At 33.1% G+C, this 12,997-nt stretch overlaps 1 protein-coding gene across 2 annotated transcripts in view; it reads right to left on the reverse strand.

The window, feature by feature from the left end:
- LOC148623288 (dynein regulatory complex subunit 7-like) overlaps positions 1–8,682 on the reverse strand; it is a 52,065-nt gene extending 43,383 nt beyond the window's left edge. The window contains exons 1-4 of one of the 2 annotated variants that reach the window (XM_088565037.1): positions 8,453–8,682; positions 3,939–4,110; positions 3,662–3,787; positions 2,908–3,102 (exon numbers count right to left, since the gene is read on the reverse strand). In XM_088565037.1, the coding sequence (XP_088421163.1) occupies positions 2,908–3,102; positions 3,662–3,787; positions 3,939–4,110; positions 8,453–8,640 (681 nt within the window). In that variant the 5' untranslated portion in view covers positions 8,641–8,682. The remainder of the gene's footprint in view (positions 1–2,907; positions 3,103–3,661; positions 3,788–3,938; positions 4,111–8,452) is intronic. The other variant, XM_088565039.1, reaches the window with a different exon arrangement.
- Positions 8,683–12,997: the final 4,315 nt, after the last annotated feature.

Below are 12,997 nucleotides of genomic sequence, written 5' to 3' on the forward strand. Positions count from 1 at the left end.
ATGGTCAAATCAAAAAAATATGGGTTGGACAAACTATAGCCTCAAAAACATTTCTACAAGGAAAAGGGATTTCAGGTGCATGAATTTTCTCCTTAACATGACATTTCATTACATGAATACAAAACATGAAATTCATAAGACAAAGCAGCCCCAGACTTTAGAATTGAGTTACAAATTTTTATATCTTCAGGAACAGCTCAGATTTCACCTGTTCCGTAAAATAATTTAATATACAAAATATCAATTCATGGATATGTTCTACATATCAAATTTTGACTCTTTAATTGCACCGATTTAAAAAAAAAATAGAGCCCTAAAACTGTTTATACTGAACAACACATTAAATAGAATGCATGTGGCTTCAGTGAAAAAATGTCTGTAGTCCATATTTCAGTATTCTGTCAATGTCTTAATTTGCCTAGATTCTGGCTAGTGAACATACATGTACATTTATTTGTGGACATCAAGATGTTTAGCAATTCAAATAATTAAAAATCCATTTTGCAGTTAGATGTTCTATATTTGTGATTATTTCTGATGAGTACCTTTACAGTAACCTGCAATCCTCATTGTGACACCTGTGATGAAGGAACTAGAGGCTCCCAGGAGCCTGAATTGCTCACATGGAAACCAAAGTTTGCTAACTCCTTTGGCTGATTGAACAATGAAGTTACTTTCTCCTAAAATATTCCATCTTATAGATCAATCCTAGTTTGACAATTGTGGCAGAGAATGTTGTAGAACAATATCATAAATATCCATATGCTTTAACTGGAGTTAAATAGTTAATTCTTGAAATGCTTGGCCACTATTTGTAAAACAGTTGGGGCCATAGCCCCCAAATCATTACCAAACTTCTATTTGTGGTTTATAGCCATGTTATAAAACATTATAAAGGTCACCCAATATAATAGTTATCCACCAAAAACAAAGTGTCTACAGACGACAATGATATGGACAATGACAACAGAAGTATGCCATTATACTACAGCAATTTTTTTTGTGGATTTAGAACAAGAGGCCCCAGGTGCCTGAATCACTCACCTGGTTAAATTTTTGCCTTTCAAGGGCAATAACTGTAAAAAGGAGTTGTCTGACAATTTTGACTCAAATAAGACTCAAATAAGATTTTGGTAGGACTTATCATAAGGATCATTTCATCTAAGTTTCTTTCTATCTATTATAGTTTTCAACATAATGGCTGAAAACTGCTACTGACATCATTTTTCACCTTTTGAAGGCAATAACTCCAACAAGAAGTTGTCAAACAACTTAGATCCCTTGCAGACTTTTGTAGGCCTTATCATGAGGGTCATTTCAGCAACTGAATGTTTCTTTCTATCTATCATAGTTTTCAAGACATTGGTTGAAAGCTGAAAAAAACCCATCAATTTTCACCTTTTAAAGGGCATTAATACTAACAAAGAGTAATCCGACAACTTTAATCCAAATGCAGACTTTTGTAGGCCTTATAATAAAGATCATTTTAGCAATGAAAGAATTGGACTAAACCTAACGGTTATGGAGATATATGAGAAAAACTTCTGACCATTTTGTTCTATTTTTAGCAACAATGGCCATGTTTTTTTTGACTGATCAGAATACCCTAAGGTACATTCATACCAAGTTTGGTAATAATTGGTCTATTAGTGTCAGAAAAGAGGAGTTTTGAAAAATTACTAACAATGATGAATGATGTTGACGTCAAGTGATGACAATAGCTCATATGAGGCCAGGTGAGCTAAAAGTGCAAGTTCCTAATACCAAAGAAAATATGCAAGAATTTCTTTTAATAACAAATCTTTTACATTTAAATAAAATATACATACAGACCACTGAACTAGAAAATTAAAATCATGTAACTTGATCTGAATTTTTGATCCTATCAGACATGACACTGATTTAACATGTCATAAAAAGTTTTAATTCTTCTTTGAAAGAGTTGGTATTCTTGGTGTGTAATCCGTCCCTCCCTATCTAACTGACCTTTGGCTAAAAGGTATAGATCAAGGGTCCATAAAAGGTAAAAAATGCCAGTCATTGACCAACAAATTTTGCAAATAACCGACGACCATTTTCCAATATCTGACATAAAAAATTTTCAACCCTTATAAATTACAGTCTGCATGGTTTTATTAGTGTATAAACATCAAGTCTTCCTATCTCCTGATTGTTTATTGGAAATTAATTGACAGTTGTGTGTCAATTTTACTAATTAATTAAAGTGACACGGAGAATTTTCATACATTTATTGATTTACTAAGAAAAAGTCCATCATTTTCCCGGCGATCTTTCTGAGGTAATGAAAGCACATGGTACTGAAACTGCGAATCAGTCATAGTTTGTAATTATTAATTTATAGATTGAATCTTTTTAACACAGAAGTCAGCAGGCCACATAAATCAATATACAAAATGTATTTGCGATTATTTTCTTTTATAAATAATCAACATTTTTTCATCACTTGGAAGTTTTCTGCTGTTAGCTGATGTGATGAAAAAGTCAGAGAGATATGTTTTGTTTACATGTTAGAATGTCCACATGTGGTCAAAACTGAACTCGTTCACTCGTTCTGATATTTTGTAAAGACATAGTATGTGATGAAATAACACAAAATCCAATATTTATCTTAAAATAACTATATAGAAAGGTTTTTTCTAAGTTTATTTTGATCTGAGCATGTAAAATACTGACACAAACATCTGCTGAGGTTTGATAAAATGATCAGCATGGGCTGTCAAAATTTCCATACCCTTGGTGTGGATAATACACAACTTTTGGGGGGAATTTGTAGTTTTGGTTGTAAAAGAGTGTAGTATAAAATGGTCAAATGTTTTGACTGGATTCAGATATTTTTTGTACATTTTGTAATATTTAAGGTGTCACTCCAATTAAGTCAATACTCACTTCTTCTTTTTTCTTCATCAATGGACAGATTTCTCTTGATTCATCGGCCAAACATGTTTCATGTGTTGCATATCCACTGACAACATAGGCATCAAATCCTGCACCAACCAATAAGGAACATAACAATGTACTGTACTCAAAGCAGTTTCCTTTCTGACGTTTCAATACAGATGGTGGGGATATCAACCTCTTTGGCTGAAATACATAAATTATATTTTGGAACATTGTAGTAATAATAGTTCAGTGAAAGAAAAAAAAAGAGAGTAACATCAAGGATGTAAGGAAACAATAGCTGGTAATTTTAATATTTTTTGTAGTACATATAATAAACAGACCTTCAATTCTTTTATTGTTGGAAAAATTAAAACATGTGGCTCAAGTCTTTATTTTCACACTGTATTCAAATACATCAATACATGTAAATCTGCAGCTCAATCTACTTTGAAAACAATCAGGGCTGAATAAAAAATAGATCCTGTTGGTTCTCAAAACAAATGGTACCCTCAATTTCGAAATTAATAACAAAGAACATGGATTGCAATCTATTGCCAGTGATTTCTTACATTAACAACGCAATTAAAAAAAACAGGCAGTAGAAGAAAATGTTACACAATTTTTTATATCATTTTCAAAGTGTTCTTGAAAAAGAGCATGTAGAAATGTTTTAACAGTAAAGGCGAAATTTTATGTTCATATTATAAAGAAAAAAAACTGGAGTTTATTATAAAACAATAGGAAAACTTAAGGCTTATACCAATTCATAAGGTGGTTCAAGAGTCTCAAAGTTCAAATAATCAGCTACAAACTCTGAACATCCTTCCCAACTGTAAAACTCCTTAAATTCAAGTTGTGTTGGTCTGATTGTAGTGCACACAAATTTCTGAAAAAAAAAACCAAAACAAAACAACAAGGTTAATTTCATGGATAGAAACACTATTTTTCAGTTCCATTCCTATTCAACCAAACAGACAATTTAAATTTCAAGTTTTTCATGATTTACACTATACAAATGTGATTCAAACGATACACACCTCAGTTCCACATTCATTGATAGGATTAAGAAGGAGGGGTTTTCTATCCCTGTACAGGTGGACATACTGAAGTCGGAAGTTTTCTGCATACTGTAGCACTAAGTTCTCCTTAGGAAGATTGTCTTTATAGGAAGCAGGGAATTCAGCAGGATCAAACTCTTGTGCAGTTAATCTAAAAATAAACAAAATAATATTTCACAGGTGAATTTACAAGTAAGCCTCTAGAATTAGGAGAAAACTGTATTGTGTTAAAAAATCATGGAATTTATTGATTACTGGTAACATGTCAGCCGAACCAAAAAATGACATAAGCAACCGAAAAGCCAAATCTTTATATACCATGTACACAATGCAGTTTTATTCATTCTAATGCAAATGATTTCAATAACTGGTAAAATGACAGTTAAGATTATAAAAATTATGTTTGCGCATGTTAAATCTTCGTTTTGTCAACTGATATTTTTTGGTTCTTGAACTTCTTAAGTATTTAGTTCTAATGTTGTTAGTGAGAAGTTACTACTTAAACATGTGTACAACATACCAAAATTTGCAATATTTAAATGACTGGTTTTTTTTCTATTTTTCTATTTGACTTAACTAGAGACAAACTTTCTTTATTTCCATCCCAAAATATTGCATTAGACCTCCCATTTCGGTCACCTGTGGCAAGTGAAAGATTCATTTCAAAAGTTTTACTGGTTGATTTCTATTGTAAGAATTAAAAAAAGTTATACGTAATTATCATGCTGAACTTTCCCAGAAAGTTTCAAGTCAAAACAATGAAAACTATATTGGTAATTAACATCAAAAATATATTGGTACATGTAGCTGGGCTGAGGCAAATGACACCACTGTTTCACCCTTAGTTCTGGAGATCTAAATCTCATAACTTAAAAACAAAAAAAAAGAAGCACAAAACTGAACTGGGTAAGGGAGGTTCTTTCCATCAAAACATATTATGAAAGCTGTATAAAGTTAATAGTTATTGTGTAATGTAGATGGAAAAATGACTAATTTAATGGAGTGACAAAGATAGCTAAGATTGGCAAAGTCTACATGTAGGTGAAAAAACCTGGCCCAGGTTTGACAATGACACTACTAAGCAATACTGGATATGGTTTTAAACACATTTTTGCTTAGCTCCTAAACAAATGTTGGAATCTTCAAAGTATAGTACTGTAGATGTAATGCAAGATGATAGCAGGGAATGTTACGAACAACATTATAGCAGGGAATGTTACTAATAACATTATAGCAGGGAACGTTACTAACATCATTATAGCAGGGAATGTAACTAATAACATTATAGCAGGGAACGTTACTAACAACATTATAGCAGGGAATGTTACTAACAAATGACATTACAGCTTTTTCCTAGCATTTAATACATGCACCATTATAATTGGTCACTGCTAATGTGTGTATGACTCTATATATGATATTCGTTTGGTGCCATGACTGCCTCTAGAAGCCTTAATTCATTTTTCTTAAACTATATATTATTTACAGAGAGTGAACAAAAATGTATAACATAACTAATATCATTTAAATTACTGTGTGAAAAAAGGGTTACAGGAATAACTTGTTACAAAATACAATTTATGCATACTTATTTTACATTACATTAGAAAATTCAGGGAGATTATTACAAAAATACGCTCCCTGGTTTAATCATTATCAAGAAAACGGTATGTGAATGTCTTGTGACTGGTGCCTTACAAATTACATGTAACTTGATATGCTATTAAATGCTCTCAGATGGAGCTACATGTAAATGATAGAGAAGTCAAGTCCAAAAATGGCCAAATGAAAATTAAGGATCTGATATACAAGTACTGTGAGCCTGAAAAAAAGGAAAAGGAGTTTCCAGCATGTCAATGATCTACTGTATAGTCAGTAAAATGTAAAAATGTCAGAGCAAGATTCAATCACACATACTCCAGCAATGCAAGATAATGTCTACAGAATTATTTTCTGACTCTGTGCCATCCTCACCTCTAGCATCTGAAATGTTAGAAGTCACTGAAAACTTATTTATATACATGTATATGCTATTAAATGCTGAACTAATGCTCTCTAATATTTTTGATCTTTCATTTGCATATATAGGTAGTTTAACCTACTAGTAGTCAAGCAATAAAAATCCTTTTTTTTTTGGGTTAAATCCAATAAAAATATTTTAGAATGAGACAGTTTTCAAAACTACAAACTATTTTGAATTATCAGATCACTAATTTTACAGAATGCAAAACATTTTTAATGAAACTAAATTGTAACTGTAATGGTTAATTTAAAAGTTTCCTTTCACAACTTAAAATTTACCAGAATGAGATGTACCAATTAAAAATGCTAAGAACCAAATATAAAGTTCATTTAAACTGATTTTCCAAAGAATTCCCAGGAATGCTGGGCTTTCTCATCAGGTAGGGTATAAAAGAATTCCCATTTTTCATTTTGTTCCAAACAGGGACATATACATGTACCAGTAATTTCTATTATATGTCACAATTCCAAATGACTCCAGATTTGTCTCCTAATTATCTTTTGATGTCATTTTACCTTGAGACGTCATTGATCATTCAATTGAAAGAGACTTCGATCAGTACCAAAACAAAGGGAAAATATATTCTTTTCATCAATAGCATCCAAAAGTATGAATATGTATGTCTATACATTTTTTTCCTTAACTTGACCATCTTCTCACGTGTGAATGAAAAGAAAATGTATGAAACTGTATAAAGCGCTCTGGAACCGAAGGGAGGTTAATGGTTGTATCATCAAGATGATCAACTGGGTTCAGTATACTTATGGCCAGAAAACCGTCAATATCTGGTTTGTGCATGTAAAATGGGGAGCTTAAAAATTGCATCATGGCAGCTTCACTCTTGTATACTTAGTAAATGCAACTGAGAACCACACCTGAGTCAAGGAAACATTAGCTAGCTTGATGATTAAATTAAAATAGAATCAGCCTCTTCCAACATAGGAATGGTCAAAACATGGCACCCAAATGATTACAAAAATGATGTAAAAAGCTTATCAATACCAGACAATTTGACCCAAAAATATTTCAGACCATGACAACAAATTCCATACCAAAGCTGGACATTTCAGCCAATACATATTTCAGAACATGAAAATAGCAGAATGCTTAAAGGCAATAAAACCATAGATCATAACAAGTTTTACCATTTTGAAAATTAATAGCGAGCACCACGGTTATTACATGTACTTTCTAAATTTCCCTTCAGGTTCCCCAATATACTAACAAAAAAAAGTCATATCCCGGAAGTAACAAAAAGTGAATGTCCTTGCAGAAGAAATTAATCATTTCCTTCAATCAAATAAATAAAAAAATATAGGTCAAGATAACGTTTCAGTAAAAATGAATTAATCTTTTCTGATAGTTTTCAAGTCTTTTTCTTTTTTTTACTTATTTAAAGCAGTGAATGTGACGTTTTTAAAAACTTCGAGAAACACATGGATGTACATACATGTATCTCCGCTGTACCACTGTTGCTGTTGTCAAGAACATAACCCCCCATGGAAAAAAAATATAAATCAGATTGTATTATCCAAATCGATGCAGAGCTTTTTTAAGATAGGAAAGGCAATCATTTTCTTGTTTGCAGCTGACATGTGTATGAATTTTGTTTACGTCACATAATATGTGTAAAATATTCCCACTTTCCGTGGAGAACTGTACAAGTTGATCTGACCAGCTAAAACTGAAAAGGATTTTACTAGAGATGCCTTAAATAAAAATTGTAAAGTATGGCGAAGTGCTACATAGCTATTGACCATTTAAAAGGCGAACAGAAAAGGGGTATGGGGTTGGAATTTTGGAGAAAAAAAACATTTATTTCACGGTCATTCATTCCAAGCACTTAGCTCCTTGCTCGTTCATTGAAAAAAAATTTCCCCATTATTTAACAAGACAGATTTTCAAATAAAAATATTGATTTTGCTTGATGTTGAAATTTAAATAGAAATATTGCACTTGCGAAACAAAAATTGTCTTTTGACCCCCCATCCTTTTTGTAATGTTTTTTTAGTTTGACGAATCTTGCACCAACAGTATAGGAATGGTAAAGCTCTTGGTGCTTGCTGATTTAGGCAATGCCTACTCCATATTAATAAGAGGGCACACTAAAATTATGACAGGCCTTAAGTGTTTGAATTCATGTTCCTTCGGAAGTGTTCAAGGTTTTCCCTTCATCATATTAATTCTAAATGGTAATTTTGTTAGTTTAATCATGTTGACTTCAAGTACCTTGGAACATGCGGTTAGCATTACGGCACTTGGATGTAAGAGGTTGGACTATGGAAGAACAGAATTCCAACCTCTTAGTCTTAGTCTTATATGTATTACTGGTCAATTTAGGAGTACATCACACCAAGCACTAAGACTACTCGTGTTTCTTTGGAAGTATTTCAGGTTTAACCTGTCTCAAACTATAAAAGAGAGACTCCGAATTTGTTGGTTCATGTAAAGTCATGTGAAGTAAACATACTCCTGAATAGTTGGAGGGTGCACTATTATTTTATCCAACTCTTTCTTTAATGCTTCTGCGTCTTCTGTTAAATCTTCGACAGTTTTTCCTTCTTCATCTTCCCCTTGTTCGTCAACGTCCTTATCAGGATCATTCTCGTTTATTTCATCCGCGTTGACAGGAATGTCAGTTGGTGTTTCTGAAGCCATGATTTTCAATTATGACCTAATCACAACTTATCCAAACATAGTTCGCGCACATAGCAACTGTGCATGGAAACACATAATCCCGACATAAAGCTGTGATTAGAGCAATAGTAATATCTTTTTTTCCGTAAAACATGCAGAAAAAGGTAAAAACATTTATAATGGATTGAAACTACAAATCAATATACATTAAGAATTTTAAAATGTAATAAGACAGCGTAGGAACTTGTAAACTTCCGTTATAAATCGGAACTTTGCGGTCATTACCGATACAAACAATATTATTTATAAGCCGAATAATCCAGTCGTTATATTACGTTCCCTACGATCACTCCTCGAGAGTGAAGTGCAACAGATACGGAGAAGGACTGGATTATTCGGGTTATATTATTTGGAAACTCTCGGACTTCACCATTACGGGTCCGTTCGCTCTAGTACCTGATCGCCCATTATTTTATATCTGTGAAAAATTAGTAATTTCAGTTGGATGAAACCTTTTCACCTTGTATTAATTAATCTGCCGTAAAAAGTTTGAGTACATGGTGTGATAATGCCCTCAGGCATTATCACATCGTGGTAAGTGCAGTGCATCAATAGAGCTTATGTTTATTATTATGTATTTAATGCGACTCTAAATAAAACTTATTTATTTATTATTTATTATTACACATACGTGTCGCTGGGATGTGTTTGATTATGTTGAGGGAAAGCTTTGCAATAATCTAATTATTATTTCAATTTTTAATTTAGTCATCATTCATTAACTATCGACTTAATCCCTTTTGGGATTACTATCGACTGACATGACTTAAAATATCTATACCTATATTCATGTTATACATGTAGGATCTGCTATACCTATTTGGTGATAGTGTATATATTTTCCCGTACTTTTTTGGTAGCAAAACATAGACAAAATATCCAGCGGGCGAAGCGAGGCGAAAAATTTGTTGGGGTTAATTTTTTTAAATATTCTTCTAGAGTGAGTGCAATGTAGATATCTTTTGTGGTAAAATTAGCGAGAAATTAAAGTTACAGCCTAAAACCGCCTAAATCTACCCCATGTTTGCAAATTTTTAGGGGGGCACATGCCCACCACGCCCCACCTGAATCCGCTTCTGGTTTCTATGAGACCTTATCTTCGAATACGGATTCTTTTAGGCCTAGTGAAGGATTTCCCATAAAAAAATTTAAAAAATCAGAAAAAAACAAAGATAAGCTTATGTCTAGTTTTAAGGCAGAGCTACACTTAAAAAAACAGTGTCCTATACATTTTTCGTGCATTTTCCCCGCCGCTTACATTCTTGTTAATATTTGACGAAGATTTTATGTTTTCTACGCCGGATTCACGGTTATTCTAACTACGCAGGTTTGTTTTGTTTTGTTTTTTTTTGTCTGGTGTTAATTAACGATCATTTCCTGAGAAAAGACATCGGTTGCTTAAGTAGGTTACTTTGAAATCAAGGACTTCATATTACACTCCAAACTGAAATGAATGAAAATTTCATGGTAATCTTTTCTGAGTTTTCCGGCTTCCAGAGGTACAATTACTGATATTACTCAATCATTCGCGAAAAGTAAATGTAAACGAAGCAAAATATTTCTTATTTTCGCTCTTTTTCATCGAGACGGTCTGTCATTTTAATTTGGAGGGATTTTTTTGCAAATTATCGGCATTGCAATGGGCACGTATTGTGCCTCTCTGCTAGCCGAAATGTTTTTTTTTTTATTCATATGAATCGGAGTTTCTTTAACGTCTTGTGGTGGTAAAAGAAGCTAGATGACGATATCCTCTTCATTCATTATCCTTGATGGTAAAGGAAAACTATTGACCAAACTTTACGACAAACGTGATGACTTTTCATTCAGAATTTAACTTTCCTTTCAACTGTGGCAACGTTCCGTCAGCACCTGCGTATGGAGCTTTCATATCACAACTCTCACGTTATGTCAGAGACTTTTTGTATCGCGCTAGACTTCTTTCAATTAGGCTTCTGTAACAGGGTTATGTTGGTAATATAGTATGAGCGCTAGCATTAGTATTTTTCAGGTGGTTCAAGATGGTGCACCCGAAATGCACATGTGCATAACGTCACATCTGTTGGCCGTGGCCCGGGAGTGGGACTTGGTTATGACCGGACGTGGGCTATGGGTGACCGGAAGTGAACTTAGATGGGGGACCTACGAAACGGGGTCTAAAAGGTCAGGGGGCAGTAACGACCCCATAGGTATCCCCTTTAATGTTTTAATTAGTGTTATCCAATGATTTTGTGTTCTATAAATAGGTAAGTTTAAAAAAAGGGGAGGGTATTACGACTAGAGTTGCTTTTCTTTGTTTATAATGCCTTTTTTTATATATTTCTGAATTTTCATTAACATTAATTGGTTTTAATTCTTTTTGTAAATTATTTATAATTTCATTGTCATTGTGTAATAATGTCTAATTGATTGGGTGAATCACTTTCAATAGATGTTTTCACGGTGTACAACAGATATCCTTCTATCGGTTTGAATAAATTGATTTAAGTGGCTTTGTATTATACTTCATGAATACATTTAGGTTGTAGGTGCAACTCGGATGTTTGATATTTTTATCATTGTTTTAATTATTTTTGTGTAATTTAATTATTTGTTTGTGATTTAATATTCTTTTTGTGATGTCCAGTTGATTGTGTAATTCAATTTGAATAGATGTCTCACGGATTAGACTGATGTTAAAAACTTCCCGTTTTACTAGTGATTTCAATAGCCCATGTGTTGATTTTTAACCGGTTTTTTTTATTGTGCTTTATGAATACATTACAATAATAAGAAGATTATTGTTGTAAAATGTTTACCACTGGGAAATTAATTTTTATCAATGTTTCAATTATTTTTATTAATTATGTTTTTTGTATAATCCAGTTTTAATTATTGATGTTTATATTTTATCCTTCCTTATGTCTAAAGATTATACTAACAATTATAAGGTTTGCACGTGCAATATTGATGTGTACAATCGGAACGTTAAGAGCCTTTGAATGGTGTATTGCTTTCATTTTAATAAAAATTAGATTTTCATAGTTGACTATTTCATCACTTGTTTATTCTTCACAAATGCACTCTACCTTTTCATTTTGTATGGGGCTCTATCGGGTAAACCTTTTCTTTTTTTTTCAATATATACATGTTAACATGTCGCGTGTACTTGGTTTGATTCGTATCATGGGGGTCTTTTGGGTAAATCATTGACTCACGGATTTTATTTTTCTCTCCAAATTTTCATTCGTGGTTTGTTTCCTACCCGTATTATTTTTTGTTTAACCGGACCTTGTACGTCTATTTTTATAAGGATTTCTTACTGCTATAGTATTCTAAACCTTTACATGTCACCTACACTTAAACTTGATTTGCACCATGTTATGAAGCCTTATCAGGTAAATGCTTGTGAAAGTTTTTATGTTCGATATGCTGTCGCTAACGGTTTAAATAGGTGTTATCGGTTTTGAGCTACCCTTTTTTGTAAGGTCTTTCTTTAGTATAGTTTTATTACAAAACTAGAATTTTGTTCTTCTATATTTTATTTACGATTCATATTCATTGTTCCATTCGTCATGAAGTCGTCTGTTTTTTTTTTTTCAAATCCGGGCCCTACTCCATGGTCTGTTCCATAAACCGTTCTTTTTCTCTTCCCCATTAAGTAATTTCACAATCCGATGTCCTTAAGATTCCGCTTTAATATGAGTTGTCTTGCTTCTGTCCCGGTATCGTTGGCGTCAAGGCTGTTTTCCACTAAGTGATCTCAATTTAGCCTTCACTTTCTTTTGTTCCTGGGGTAACATGACATCTGGTCTTTGGACTTGTTTTTCATTGTCTATCCTATATAGCTCCTGCTATTTTTTTATATTTTTTGCTCATTATATAAGGTTGGATCGTAGATCAAAATGATAAGTCTAATTGAACTTTTGTATCTTTTTTGATCTATTCAAAGTCGTTGATTGTTGTGCAAGGACTTCTGCAAGGTGCTACGCTCTGGTTTCCACTTGTATTAAATATTCTGACGGTGTGCCGCTTTATTAAGGTCGTGATACATCTGCTCGATCTTTGTTCCGAAATCCTCTCTATACTGTTCCGCTTATAGGCGCTACATATATTTTCTGGTTGGATTTTTCTTTCCTCCAGCTGATCTATCACGAGGTCTTTTTGGGACCGCACTTTCTTTTGTCAGTTCATTCCTTGGTTTGCATTGTGCATTCTTTCGTCCATCGTATCTGTACGGCATTACGACTGGTGACCTCTTCTAAATGAATTCCTCGACAGGGAACTATCTTGTAAATATTGACTGCTCCGGGTGCGGACATCTCTTTTGCCAGTCGGCCAA

The sequence above is a fragment of the Perna viridis genome, chromosome 2 (genome assembly GCF_037379345.1).
Source record: "Perna viridis isolate PV_CMFRI_1.1 ecotype Kerala chromosome 2, ASM3737934v1, whole genome shotgun sequence".
Taxonomy (NCBI): Eukaryota; Metazoa; Mollusca; class Bivalvia; order Mytilida; family Mytilidae; genus Perna; species Perna viridis.